General features: G+C 34.4%; 1 protein-coding gene across 1 annotated transcript; it reads left to right on the forward strand.

Annotated features, from left to right (window-relative positions):
* Positions 1-1,566: 1,566 nt before the first annotated feature.
* LOC110450742 lies at positions 1,567-14,830 on the forward strand. The gene is made up of 13 exons (XM_021498425.1): positions 1,567-1,678; positions 2,579-2,713; positions 2,807-2,886; positions 6,245-6,316; positions 6,902-7,061; positions 7,723-7,869; positions 10,834-10,907; positions 11,422-11,493; positions 12,002-12,104; positions 13,272-13,415; positions 13,710-13,874; positions 14,126-14,163; positions 14,613-14,830. The coding sequence occupies exons 1-12, from the start codon at positions 1,645-1,647 to the stop codon at positions 14,161-14,163; spliced, it is 1,224 nt and encodes a 407-aa protein (XP_021354100.1). The 5' UTR covers positions 1,567-1,644; the 3' UTR covers positions 14,613-14,830.
* Positions 14,831-15,959: the final 1,129 nt, after the last annotated feature.

Here is a 15,959-nt window from a genome sequence, read left to right on the forward strand (position 1 = left end):
CAATATCAATGATAAGCTCCCTTACACACGGAAACATCAATGAGAAGTTCCCTTACACTTAATTACTTCAATGATAAGCTCCCTTACACACAGAAACATCAATGAGAAGTTCCCTTACACTTAATTACTTCAATGATAAGCTCCCTTACACACAGAAACATCAATGAGAAGTTCCCTTACACTTAATTACTTCAATGATAAGCTCCCTTACACACAGAAACATCAATGAGAAGTTCCCTTACACTTAATTACTTCAATGATAAGCTCCCTTACACACAGAAACATCAATGAGAAGTTCCCTTACACTTAATTACTTCAATGATAAGCTCCCTTACACACAGAAACATCAATGAGAAGTTCCCTTACACTTAATTACTTCAATGATAAGCTCCCTTACACACAGAAACATCAATGAGAAGTTCCCTTACACTTGTTTACTTAGATTATATAATATAACTTTAAAAGTCTATCACTAGGGGAATAGCCAAAAAATGACTTATAACTTATAATTGCACTTAACCTTGACTGTAAATGAACATGGTTTGGTGGGTTTTTGTTTTGTTTTTTGTTTTGGCTTATTTCCAATTCCGACGGCTCGCTGAAAAAGTATATACATTTCATTAAGATAAATATCATATAATAATTTTAAATGAACGTCGATGCAACCTTTACTTATGTTGATGAGTATCGGTACAATCAGAACTGTTTGTTGAGAGGTCGGAAGCCTATCCTGTACTTACTAATAAGTATATTTATAAAGTTAGCAGCGTACAGTGAAGACCAGCATAGCTTTTATCAACTGCTGAAAAAGTACATTTTAATAAGATATATATCATTTATCGATTTGCAATGGTCCTCGATGTAACCTTTACTTATGGTTGTGAGCACAGGGTCAATCAGAACTGTTTGCTGAGAGGTCGAAAGCCAATCCTGTACTAACTGATATGTATATTTATAAAGTTGGCAGCGCACCGTGAAGACCAACATGGCTTTTATTTACTGCTGATAAAGTTGATATTCAGACCTAATGTAGATGTACATCTGTGGCCCTACATCGTTGTAAACTTGAACTGCAGTCACAACAATTCCGTCTTTGCGTATTGCAGAGTTATCTTCTCTTGAGAGCAGGTAATGATTGTTACGTCATTTGTCTGTGAGAGTAACGTCATCAATTTTTGAGAAAACGACGTAATTTTCTCACACGAACCAATGACGTAACAATCAATCCCTGCTCTCAAGAGAAGATAACTCTACAATACGCAAAGACGGAATAGATAACACCACAACAACAAAAGGGATGATGCATCGCAACTGCAAAATCCGTAATGTTCGTTTCATCAATTATTGTAATTAATAACAAAAGTTTGATGAAAGGAGACACTAAATCAATAAACTCTAGCACGACATTGTTATCTTTCCTTATGTAATAACAAGTCGTAAAGATACGTCAGGTAGCCAATGTTTTGAGTAGATATAATAAGGTTAATTGTGTCACGATATAACTTGACAAGGCGTTTAGCATACACTAAGAACGGAGGTCGAGTGACGTCACATTACTGACAAAGACCCACATGCCATTGTTCACACGATCTACACGAGACGTTTGACTGCCTTTCCGAATTCTTTCTGCACATACTCCTGGACATGTATACTGCTACAGCAATTTTCCTTGTTATCAGTAAGTAGCAACAACAATGATAATGTAACGATATGTTTCTATACATAACCAAAACCAAAAAACTGCCTTTTTAAAATTTATGCTTGTTATTTCGCGAACGTAAATTTAGAATGAGATTGACAGATATAATGAAACACGCAGCACTTGTACAAACAGGCAGTTTACAATCGTATTAATTTAACAGATTGACGGTAATGAAATAAAAACAACAAACATATATCATAAAATCTTATTTGTTATTAGAACAAAAATAATCGTCTTGATTATTTGAAGGCACTCCTGTTGCAGAGACGTATAGTGTGAGGCCCGATAGTGTAGTGGTAGGACGCTGGGCTCGTGACCGAAGGGTTGTGGCCTCGAGTCATGTCACGGCACTGTGTTCTATCTTTGAGCAAGATACTTTACTCCCCTTGTTTCAGTCTACTCAGCTGTAAATAAGTACGTGGTTGGGCGGTGCTGGAATTGTTGAATGGTTGAAATGGCAGCACCGGCTGTATGTTCACCAGAGAGTTTAGAAAGATATTGGCTGATTGCAAAGGCCCTATAACCACGGATAGCAATTTGTGAACCGCTTTGAGACGACCTACGAGCTAGGTTGTGATAAAGCGGTATAAAAGAACCTTGAATTATTATATCTGCTTGTTGGAAACATAATTCAAACATATGTCCTATTTTAAGGGCGTTTTGTAGGCATTTGTTTGAATAGAAATTTTGTTTTTGTAGTAGTTTAAACCTTTCAGTTTGGTTATATTTTGTTTAACGTTCTATTAACAGCTAAGGTCATTTGTGGACGTGTCTCCATGTGTGTTGTGTAAGCGTGCTTGTGTGTTTGTGTACCGGAGATTTTGATAATGCATCTAATGTAAAAGGGTAGTATAAAATGTGTATTTTTCACTTTAGTTGCTACCGGAGTGGTGGCGGACACGTGTGAAGACAAAGACGCTGCAGCATGCACGTCTCTGATGGGAACGATCAAAGACATGTGTTCCGAACCGTGCATAGCTGACCTCTGCCGGAAGACATGTGGACTTTGTCGTAAGTAGGAGACACATTTTCACTGAATTGTTAAAACTCGTTTTTGATCACCTTATCAAACTTGAAATTTATTGGTTGATATTTTTGTTTCAGCACTTACCTGTTACACTTGTAAAGATGAACTTTATCCCGAGGAATGTAACAAAACTGTTCAGTGCAATAGTGTGCATGAGGTATGTAACCGTTTAAGGTACAAAGAAGATACGATATGCTTTGCAGATTGTATGAGGTCATCCTCGATATCTAGGGGTTACTTCATCCTCGATATACAGGGGTTACTTCATCCTCGATATACAGGGGTTACGCTCACTTTCGCGCTCTACACCCCTGGGATATGTCATAGCAAAATGGAAGGCACGAAGATAGCTGTTTAATCGGTCTCAAGTAAAAAAAAAACCTGACCAATTGCTAGGATAATACCTGTTCTTTGAAGATTACAAAGGAGAGACGCCCGACTTCAAAGCCTGTCAAATTTTACCGTTACATGACCGCGAGATACTTTTGATGTTTATCAAAGGATCGAACTAATCTTCTCGTCTCATCAACAAGGTGGCGCACACTGAGCCTTCAATTTTGCTACGACATATTACAGGGGTGTAGAGAGCGAAAGTGAGCGTAACCCCTGTATATCGAGAATGGTATGAGGTAGGTATATATACATGTTGATGATAACATGAAGTAGGTGCATGGGGTAGTTTTTCATGAGGTAAATATCTGCGGGACAGTCACGTGAAGAAGGTAGATGCGTTACAGTATATTTGATGAACGTTTACGGGTTAGCTTACATGAAGTGCCTGGGTATACATGCTACATATTGTATGGGACAGAAACACGTGTGACAATTAACATGAGTCGGGACAAATTTAACAGATGCATATGGAATGGGTTCCAAAAATTGAATTGTTTTGAGTTCAAACACTTGTTATGGTATATGGTTAGGACAATGCAGCCTGAAATCACAAGTATCGTCTATCATCATCCCCACCTCCACCCACACCCTCCAAAATTGGTTGTACATTATATACACATGTGGTGTGATATTAGAAAATTCAAAAGAAACCAGTTTCAATTCAGCCTTTTGTGCTACATTGTGACTGAAGGGATCACTAGAACGCCAGTGGGATCGCAGTTAAACTTAGAAAAAGTAATTATGATAATAATAAAGGACAATAACAATGTCTTAACCCTTCCAGCACTGACGACCATAGTGAACCCTCCATATCAATGCATGGTATAGTCTACTAAAGTTACATAGGGGTGAAAGGGTTAATAGTTAGTTTTCATGTTCCCATTTCCTCCTCTATCATCTTGGACACATTCACGAAACGAAACATTTTATACAAATATGAATCACGGTCCAGTAAGATGCCTTTATCTAAATCATCTACAGAATTAATCAAGACCTCCCCCCACCCCCACCCCCACTCTCTATCATTGACATGCTTTAGTCAAAGATTAATGTTTAAACGAGGTAACTTAATGCAATGAGATACAGTGCATTCGAAAAGAAAACATTACGTTGCATGCTATTTGAGGTGGGTAAATGGGTTTGTCGACTTAATTAAAACTAGTTAAAAATAAATTAGCTGTAATATCCAAAACTACAAATATGTTACGTTAAATAAAAAGTTTTATACGAACCCTTTCCTTTTGTTGTATTTCTACACGTTATCCGGACACATAATTAATACTATCGAATTGCATTCTTGTTACGTATACTTTTAGTCCAGTTGATGAATCCTGAACTGACTAAATGTTTGCTAAGTATTTCTAGTGATTACTATATAATTTACTATGGTGTTCTTACGTGGTGCTACATGCTATGTGAGGTAGTTACATGGTTTAACATAAATACATCAGGTAGTTACATGGTTTAACATAAATACATTATGTAGTTACATAGTTTAAAATATATACATTAGGTGGTTACATGGTTTAACATAAATCCATTATATAGTTACATAGTTTAAAATATATACATTAGGTAGTTACATGGTTTAACATAAACACATAAGGTAGTTACATAGTTTAACATATACACATTAGGTAGTAACATGGTTTAACATAAATACATTAGGTAGTTACATGGTTTAACATAAAAACATTAGGTAGTTACATGGTTGAACATAAATATATTAGGTAGTTACATAATTTAACATAAATATATTAGGTAGTTACATGGTTTAACATAAAAACATTAGGTAGTTACATGGTTGAACATAAATATATTAGGTAGTTACATAGATTAACATAAATACATTGGTAGTTACATAATTTAGCATAAATATATTACGTATTTACATGATTTATTATAAATACATTAGTTAGTTACATGGTTTAACATAAATACATTAGGTAGGTACATAGATTAACATATACACATTAGGTAGTTACATGGTTTAACATAAATACATTAGGTACGTACATAGTTTAACATATACACATTAGGTAGTAACATGGTTTAACATAAATACATTAGGTACGTACATAGTTTAACATATACACATTAGGTAGTTACATGGTTTAACATAAACACATTTGGTAGTTACATAGTTTAACATAAATAGGTAGTTACATGGTTTAACATAAATCTATTAGGTAGTTACATGGTTTAACATAAATATATTAGGTAGTTACATGGTTTAACATAAATATATTAGGTAGTTACATAATTTAACATAAATATATTAGGTAGTTACATGGTTTAACATAAATATATTAGGTAGTTACATGGTTTAACATAAATACATTAGGTAGGTACATAGTTTAACATAAACACATTAGGTTGTTACATAGTTTTACATACATGAAGTACATATAAGTTAGAATATGGTTTTACATTATGTATGAGTAGGCACATGGTTTGACACTCACGTCGTATATTAGGTAATGAGGGTTACAAAGCGTATGGAGAGGTACATTGTTTTTACATACATGTACTATATTACATAAATGTAGGTAGTTACATGGTTTAACATTATGTAATATATTAGGAATGGATGATGGTACATGCATACATAATGTAATGGATGTAAGGTATGTGTTGATTTAGTGTTTAAATTGAATGCTATGCTACACAAATGTGTGTGAAGCCTATTGTGCATCCATCTCTACTGACTTGAATGTGTGTTTGTGAGTAAGTATGCTTGAAGAGCCCATGTTTCCCAGTACTACATTAGTTGATCTTATTTATTACTAATACTCTTTTAGAATATGCTATATTAATCTAGTAATTTTCAAAATTATTTATGGAATTTTCGGAAGATGTTTTACTTGCTAATTAATCCGAAAGATTTTGGAAAGAAAACGCTTGTAGCGAAAGAACAATATACGATAGATAAACCATATAGAAGTAATATTGTAAGTAAATCTTAGATAACGAATATACAAATCCTCTTTCACACCTGTTTTAATTATGTTATCATGTGACTTTATCTTATTGAATGATACGAAACTTAATGTCAATGATATAAATTCTGGTATACTACATATACCTTATAAAAATGTGTATATATGCTTTTTTATACCTAGTATTGTGTTGCGGTGCAAGAGCTGACCAGCAACTTTTTACCCTTATTTCAATCCGGCTGTGCTGATGTTAATGTGAGTAAAATATTTATCTGGGAAATAAGATACACTCTTATTTCTATGGTAAAAGTTTTATTTTGGTTACCACCTTCTTCACTCAACACCCCTTAGATAATTAAAAAACAATCTTACATTGTCACAAGGGTGTTTTTGTGATTATCTATTGCATTGAAACTTTATTTTTCCGAAAACGTTTTTTGCTATATTTTCCCTTTGCTATTTTGATAATTAACTCAATGCATGTTATTCGAGTTGTATTATTATCTTAATATAAGATGTGCAAGGATTTCAGGTGTATTCCCTAATATGGAATTATCTAATTACCACAACAACAACAAAAATCTTAAAAGAGTATTATTCTAATCGAGATTAGACAGCTCAGATATTTATTTAGATAAATTCCATGTAATGTGTTTTTTATTTTCAACCGATATATTTTTGATATAAAAAGTGTATTTCATGTTTTCCGGTTTATTATCATATATTGTTTTTACGAATATGAAAGAACGCTAATATTTTGACGAGTGCGAAGCACTTGTGAAAATATCGGCGTATTTTCTGATACGAGTGAAATATTTACACATTTTTTTTCAACCACAGAGATGTTTAAGCATATTTGGCATAATCAATACCAAGAGGTCGATTCACGACAGAGCATATACATTAAAAGGAGGTTGCTGTGACCATGACAAGTGTAACTACCATAACCCTGCTCTCAGACCAGTGGATCCCTCCCCACCAACGAACGTCCGCCCTGTATGTAAGTCAAACTTGCTACCCTCAAATCTTCTCTTACACCATTGAATCCTCATCAATGAATTGTCCGACTAGTGTGGTAGTCAAACAGAGTTACTGCAAACCATATTCAAACATTTTAAACAAAGCATTGGATTCAGCTTACGGTCAGAAATTCAATAGATTCTTTACAATACCATTTTAAACAAAGCATTGGATTCAGTTTACCGGTCAGATATCCAATAGATTCTTTACCATAACATTTTAAACAAAACATTGGATTCAGCTTACCGGTTAGATATTCAATAGATTCTTTACCATACCATTTTAAACAAAACACTAGATTCAGCTTACCGGTCAGAAATTCAATAGATTCTTTACCATACCATTTTAAACAAAACATTGAATTCAGCTTACCGGTCAGATATTCAATAGATTCTTTACCATACCATTTTAAACAAAACATTGGATTCAGCTTACCGGTCAGAAATTCAATAGATTCTTTATCCAGATCAATTTTTTTTGTTAGACATATTATCGAGTCTTGTGAAAAAAAATTGTGCGTCAGTATATGGAAATAAACATAGAATGTCTAGTCTCAATGCACACGCATGTGATAGTGACGTCCTCAATAACCCGTATTGATCGTATTGCTAATGGATTTCTCAAATTTGAATTGTTATCAGATCCTGACGGCTCGTTGAATGAGAATATATGCAGTGAACAGGATATAGATACAAACTTCTGTGCCGCTCTAATGCAGTCTGACCCCAATATATGTAACACAACCTGTGTGGCGAACAAGCTGTGTGCAACGTCTTGTCAAACATGCAGTACGTACAAAATGCAATATATGTGTGAAGGTATTGTAAATAACAATTATACAAAGTATTTATGAATGTATGAGCAGGAGCCAAAACGAAATGAAAACTTCTTAGCAGTCAGAATACTTACAGATAGGCAGTGTGCAATGTGTTTATGTCTGAGTATTTACAGATAGGCAGTGTGTAATGAGTTTATGTCAGAATACTTACAGATAGGCAGTGTGTAATGTGTTTATGTCAGAGTATTTACAGAAAGGCAGTGTGCAATGTGTTTATGTCAGAGTATTTACAGATAGGCAGTGTGTAATGAGTTTATGTCAGAATACTTACAGATATGCAGTGTGTATGGGTTTATGTCAGGGTATTTGCAGATAGGCAGTGTGTAATGTGTTAATGTCAAAATACTTACAGTTAGGCAGTGTGTAATGTGTTTATGTCGGACTACTTACAGATCGGCAGTGTGTAATGTGTTTATTTCAGAGTATTTACAGAAAGGCAGTGTGTAATGAGTTTATTTCAGAATACTTACAGATACGCAGTGCGCAATGTGTTTATGTCAGAGAATTTACAGATAGGCAGTGGGTAATGAGTTTATGTCAGAATTCTTACAGATAGGCAGTGTGTATGGGTTTATGTCAGGGTATTTACAGATAGGTAGTGTGTAATGTGTTTATGTCAGAATACTTACAGATAAGCAGTGTGTATGTGTTTATGTCAGACTACTTACAGATAGGCAGTGTGTATGGGTTTATTCAGAATACTTACAGATAGGCAATGGGTAATGTGTTTATGTCAGAATACTTATAGATAGGCAATGTGTAATGTGGTTATGTCAGACTACTTACAGATAGGCAATGTGTAATGTGGTTATGTCAGACTACTTACAGATAGGCAGAGTGTAATGTGTTTATGTCAGAAAACTTATAGATAGGCAGTGTGTAATGTGTATATGTCAGAATACTTACAGATAGGCAGTTTGTAATGTGTTTATGTCAGAATACTTATAGATAGGCAATGTGTAATGTGGTTATGTCAGACTACTTACAGATAGGCAGTGTGGATGGGTTTATTCAGAATACTTACAGATAAGCAATGTGTAATGTGTTTATGTCAAAATACTTACAGAAAGGCAGTGTGTAATGTGTTTATGTCGGACTACTTACAGATAGGCAGTGTGTAATGTATTTATGTCGGACTACTTACAGATCGGCAGTGTGTAATGTGTTTATGTCAAAATACTTATAGATAGTCAGTGTGTAATGTGTTTATGTCGGACTACTTACAGATCGGCAGTGTGTAATGTGTTTATTTCAGAATACTTACAGATCGGCAGTGTGTAATGTGTTTATTTCAGAATACTTACAGATCGGCAGTGTGTAATGTGTTTATTTCAGAATACTTACAGATCGGCAGTGTGTAATCTGTTTATGTCAAAATACTTATAGATAGTCAGTGTGTAATGTGTTTATGTCGGACTACTTACAGATAGGCAGTGTGTATGGGTTGATGTCAGGGTATTTACAGATAGGCAGGGTGTAATGTGTTTATGTCAGTCTACTTACAGATAGGCAGTGTGTATGGGTTGATGTCAGGGTATTTACAGATAGGCAGTGTGTATGGGTTTATTTCAGGGTATTTACAGATAGGCAGTGTGTATGGGTTTATTGCAGGGAATTTACAGATAGGCAGTGTGTAATGTGTGTTTATGTCAGAAAACTTATAGATAGGAAGTGTGTAATGTATTTATGTCGGACTACTTACAGATCGGCAGTGTGTAATGTGTTTATTTCAGAATACTTACAGATAAGCAGTGTGTATTTGTTTATGTCAGACTACTTACAGATAGGCAATGTGTAATGTGCTTATGTCAGAAATACTTACAGATAGGCAGGGTGTAATGTATGTATGTCAGACTACTTACAGATCGGCAGTGTGTAATGTGTTTATGTCAAAATACTTACAGAAAGGCAGTGTGTAATGTGTTTATGTCAAAATACTTAGAGATAGGCAGTGTGTAATGTGTTAATGTCAAAATACTTACAGTTAGGCAGTGTGTAATGTGTTTATGTCAGAAATACTTACAGATAGGCAGGGTGTAATGTGTTTATGTCAGTCTACTTACAGATAGGCAGTGTGTAATGGATTTATGTCAGACTACTTACAGATATGCAGTGTGTAATGTGTTTATGTCAGACTAACTACAGATAGGCAGTGTGTAATGTATGTATGTCAGACTACTTACAGATAGGCAGTGTGGATGGGTTTATTCAGAATACTTACAGATAGGCAATGTGTAGTGTGTTTATGTCAGAATACTTACAGATCGGCAATGTGTAATGTGTTTATGTCAGAAATACTTACAGATAGGCAGTGTGTAATGTGTTTATGTCAGAAATATTTACAGATAGGCAGTGTGTAATGTGTTTATGTCAAAATACTTATAGATAGGCAGTGTGTAATTTGTTTATGTCAGTATACTTACAGATAGGCAGTGTGTAATGTGTTTATGTCAGAATACTTACCGATAGGCAGTGTGTAATGTGTTAATGTCAGACTACTTCCAGATAGGCAGTGTGTAATGTATATATGTCAGAATACTTACAGATCGGCAATGTGTAAGTAGTCTGACATAAATGCATTACACACTGCCTATCTGTAAATATGTCTGACATAAACACATTACAAACTGCCTATCTGTAAGTAGTTTGACATAAACACATTACACCATGCCTATCTATAAGTATTTTGACATAAACTCATTACACACTGCCTATCTAGATAGGCAGTGTGTAATGTGTTTATGTCAGACTACTTACAGATAGGCAATGTGTAATGTGTTTATAAAAACGAGTTTTTTAAGTGTATTAAATATTCTTTATCTGTGTGTCTGATAGGTGTGATTGTGTTGTAATTGTGTAGTAAATATGTTCGCTTTGCTACTGTGAAAGTAACACAACAATCATTATTCTACAGGAAAGTGTTACAACTGCCCTGCGGTACAGGATAAAAGAGACTGCTTGGCTTCGTTAACATGCATGAAAGGACAGGTATTTCGAGTATTAGTTTTTATGTTGTTCTGTTAAAAGTTACCTCATGTTAATTGGTGAATATGCATTATAGCATAAATGTTACCTTGGAGCCAAACCCATGATTGACTATCCAACGGTCACTGTAATACTGTTTAAACACGCATTGTAAAATTGAATATAATATTAATTATTGTGATGAGAAATCAATGCATACAGTGTACCTTATTTCATGGGGGCCTTCCGGATATTTTTTATTCCATAATATTGATCAACCAGTTGTATCAAATCGCACACTTATGCGGAGAGAAGCGTACAACGGGGCGAACGATTGTTAAATCGCACAGTTGTGCAGACGATGTATACACGATATGCGCACACTATTTTCGGTACGTTGTGCGGTCACACTACTCTATATTTGGAATATTAGAAAGTCTTACATCAAACCATTTGTGGAATTATAAGTAATTATATGTACGTTACGACCTGTAAAATTTCGATACAATGGCTTATCAAAGTAATGAATTCCTTGTAGCAATGCGTGACGGTGGAAACATTCGGCGCTAACTTTGAGCTTGATTACAGACTTGGGTGTATGAACACGACCGTAAGTATGATGTCATTGTTTATTTCTAGAATAAACTCATGAAAACTCTTTTTGTAATGTTTGCTTAAATAATGTTTATGTTAAGGACTTAGATAAGTAGTATATCCCTATGCATGAGTATAGCACTAGTATAGAAAATGGACTCTTAAGCAGAATAACCTTCACTACATTTTTGAATGGGCAATCCTTCTCTCATACACGTTAGTATATTGCGGAATAATCCACTTGTTCTTCTGAAGTGATAAAATAATATAAAAAAAACATCTCCTCGCACAAGGACAAACTTGTCTTCAACTGAACAAGAGCGAAAGTAAACATTAAAACAAAAGGTTTAACATTTTCATGAGCGACACAGAATCCCAAACTGTGATAGAATTTCGCCTAAATTAGAACGCCATAAACAAAATGTATTTACTGTTCAATTAATATTTTACACTTGCGTGTTTAACATGATTGTTGACATTATTTAACATACCGCAAACAGGAACTTTTCAAATAATATTTTCAGCAATGTCACAGATTTTTCGGTATACCAGTCGGTGGCCCTGCCGTCGGTAGGAGGAAGAGACAGATCCAGGGAAGTTGTTGCGACACAGATTATTGTCAACATGGTAAGTTGTGACATAACGTAACGTCCAAAAATATATACTATGTATGCAGAATTTATCGTATCCTTAGGAAATTAATTCCTATAAAGTGATGTTGATAAACTTACATGTATATGCTATATCTAGGTTAGACTAAATCAGTATAATCATTTGCCATTATTCACATAATAAAGTATAGCATAGCCACTGGCCGTTAATATAGTCATTGTATGGTCATTCATTTCAGGTGAGAGTCAACGGCTCTTTACTATGACAATACGATACTATTGCTTTTTTTACAGACAATTACTACTTGCATACAATGTACCCCTACATGGGATATTTACTATTAGGTGTTTTCTATACGCATAGGCGTAAATTCTCAAAGTGTATAAAAATGTATTACTGGAGAAAACCATCTGTTCTTAAGTTAATACAATTACTGTGCTCAACAAATGTAAAAGAAATAACCAGGTTTAGCAAATATATATATGATGCCACTAAATTGAGGAAGACTATGATATAATGACATTTAAATGTGTCAAATCTTTTGTTCATTCTCCACTGCGTTTTGCAGTGTCTGCCAATGTATTTTATATTGTTACAAGTACACTGATGAGCTGAAAAGTTTAAAGTTAAAAAAGAATAAATATAATTCTCATTTTAGGTCTGTATAGTTACTTTTAGAATAATACTATACTCCAAGGTGTGTTCTATTCTCAAAGGTTGGTGTTATACTCCAATCTCTGCTCCTAGGTGTGTACTATGCCCTTAGGTGTGTACTTTACTCCGAGTAGGGTACTATACTCCTAAGCGTGTGTCATACTCACAGACAGGTACTTTACTCCTGTGTGTGTACTCAACTCCTAGATGAGTATTATTTTCCTAGGCGTGTACTGTTGAGTACAATTTCAAGATGCTATTGAAAGCATAACTCGAATTCTTAAAAAAACATTTTATAATAATATTTTCCTTTGGCAACAGTGCTAAGAGAGTATTGTTCCGAGTGGTAAATATTATTTGATTGTTGCTTGGCTACTATATTTCTTCGAGAATTACTATATATAACTAACAATGTTTCCTTGCGAAATATTACTGATATACATCTTGTATACGGATGTTATTGGTATACGCGTTGAAGCTTTTAGTTCTATAGTCTGTTATTTTATTGATCACTGCATTGCATTTTAGGTCCAGTTTCAACATTACCGACAACAGCAATGCCAACGACTGCAGTACCACCCACAACAACAATGGCACCAGTTCAGACAATGGCAACTACCAACAGCTCTCAGCCAATCACGACTGCAGCAACAGGAATGAATGTAACTACAGGTAAGTTACAAATAACCGTATACTTATTGATATTAATCTAATCTATTTCATAAATTTTGACTGGTGCATATATAAATATATTGTTTTTTTCTGATTTCCTAGATATCAGTAAGATCTGTACCTATACATACTAGACTTTTCTAGTAACAAAATTCATGAAGTTATTGATCAATGAATTTCAAATATTTATTATTTTAAGATGTCAACTGTTTTTAAAATAAATCATGGAAAACAAACACTCTCAAATGAAAATTTATTGATGCTAATTTTTTGTATCTATTTTTGTTTTTGTAGCGTCCATGTTAGCGAGTACTACAACGTTCCCGTGCAAAGATTATGACAAATCGGGTTACTGTAGCAAATACGTGCCCCTTATATGTAACACGGCAGACCCATTGTCTAAAAAGTTCGCCATAGCCAATTGTGCTTTAAGCTGCAACCTTTGTGACGAATTCTATGGTAAATACATTCGAAATCAAATATTTATAATATCATATCATAATATGAGGTTTTTTTTTCAACAATAAGTTTAACTCTTGCAGTAGCTATTCTATAATTGGAATATAAACAGTGTTATTTAACGTTAAAATATGAAGGTTATACTTGCGAGAAGATGTTTCCATTATTGCATTTCAATATCTATCACTTGTTTACAGTGTGTCAGTTCATAAGTAACTCATATTGATTATTATTTTCAAATTGCTTTACAGCTTTAGTAGCTTCTGGTGAAATTGTCATTTCTCCCTAGGTAAGTATCGTGATCTTCCAATTCAAATAACAGGGCTTTAAGTGAATGTAGGTTTAAAGAAAGGCGAATTAAGTAGTCATAGTTTTATAGGTTCTTACATATGAATATGAATACATGATTTTAAAACTGTTTCTCAATCATTACAATATATGCTGTGTGTGTGTGTGATATACTTTAATTTTGTGATTGTTACATTGGATTATTTAGTTTTTATATTATTCCCGTCAAGTGATTGGCCAGAAGTGCATCACATGTCCACCGATAAAATCGATATTGACTTGGAGCGCGTGATTTTTGTTGAAGGACTGGGTGTTTCTGAAAATAGAATTATGACGTGGTATCGACCTGAGCCAAAGGCTATCATTGAATAATATCACGAATCACATCCCTTTATATGAATTTAAAAAGTGCTGTATTACATATATCTGACATTTCATTTTTCATTTTAGGATGAATATTCCTCCGCTGATCTTCGATTATCAACAACTGTACCTTCGTAAGATTAAATCGACATACAAAGGTTACCTATGTTTGCCGTGTTACCTCTCTTCTGTATGTCATGTCAATTAAATTTATAGAAAGAAACCATTGATAGTTATGTTGATTACATTTTGCAAGGATTAGACATAAGCTGCAAAGGCGATCTGCATTTTTAATAAAGTTTCATGTAAAATGTTGTTTGTTTTAATTTTTTATCAAGATTTGTACACATCGTATTCTCATACAAATATAGTCTGTGTCATTATAACATGTTTAAGTGGACAATTCCTCACCAGTGTTTCGAGGAATGTTCAGTTGTTAACTTTCAGATCATGACAAAGGGGAGACAACTTTATTTCAAACGTAACTATCTGTGACATTTTACCAATTTAAGTGTAAAGTCCTTTGAATTTCCTTTGATATTTCAGGTTTAAAACTTATCTTCTTAAGTCGACCATTAAATCCGGAAAAAAAATACATTTCATGTAATGCCAGGATCAGTGAGACCTTCCGCGTGATGAGTGAGTGAGAGTCAAATGAGATTTACATGCTGATAAATACCTGTTTGTAATCCGTAGTTAGTTACTTTGACTCCACCAAATAAATCATTCGAAGAAAAACTACAAATATTAATGGAGTTTTTAGTCTTCTCATGGAAATTTTGAAACAGGACACAGACTGTCTTTCATTAGCAACCGGTCAGTACCTAGATTCATGTTGAATTCAACAAAGGAAAAAGACGATTCGCGACTGGAAACCAATACTCACATATACTTCGAGGAATGAATATTATGGAACACTGGTAGCACACAGTATTTTTATTATCACTTTTTGCGTGCAATAAAAGTCTGCGTATGTCTGGGTACGCGCATGGGTTTGCATGTTGACGTAAACGTAGATAGAGAAGCTGGCAGGCAATATGGTTATTTATGTTCACCTTATAGTGTGCATATGTGGAGACATCGGCAGCCGACACCATGTTTACAAATTGCAGGTTATTTCCTATTTTAAGTCGACAAAAGGTATCATGATATTGGATGTTTGAATTTCTGTTGTTGTATTATGTAAAGATTCAACGAAAGGCTAGAAGTAAAGCATGGTGATTGATGCGTTCAGAAACGGTGTTTTCTTTGGCATAAAGGGGATATTGGAAAAGTAAAACATGGTCTGCTCTCCCATTCGATCATTTGGGAGTTCTCTTCCACTGATGTATACTCCATTTTACAGTAGTGGCTCCTAAGGATAAGTCCATGCAGGTAGGGCGTAAGAATTGTACCTGCTGTCCCCATTGCATGATAGTAAGAGGCGACTAAATT

This window comes from Mizuhopecten yessoensis, unplaced genomic scaffold (assembly GCF_002113885.1).
Source record: "Mizuhopecten yessoensis strain PY_sf001 unplaced genomic scaffold, ASM211388v2 scaffold5459, whole genome shotgun sequence".
Lineage (NCBI taxonomy): Eukaryota > Metazoa > Mollusca > Bivalvia > Pectinida > Pectinidae > Mizuhopecten > Mizuhopecten yessoensis.

What these genes read in the sequence shown, in the direction of transcription:
- LOC110450742 (XM_021498425.1), top strand. Translation starts at nt 1,645, where the DNA reads ATGTATACTGCTACAGCAATTTTCCTTGTTATCA. An exon ending in CCGGCTGTGCTGATGTTAAT is followed by an intron (nt 6,317 to 6,901) that starts GTGAGTAAAATA and finishes TTTCAACCACAG; the next exon opens with AGATGTTTAAGCATATTTGG. An exon ending in TAACATGCATGAAAGGACAG is followed by an intron (nt 10,908 to 11,421) that starts GTATTTCGAGTA and finishes AATTCCTTGTAG; the next exon opens with CAATGCGTGACGGTGGAAAC.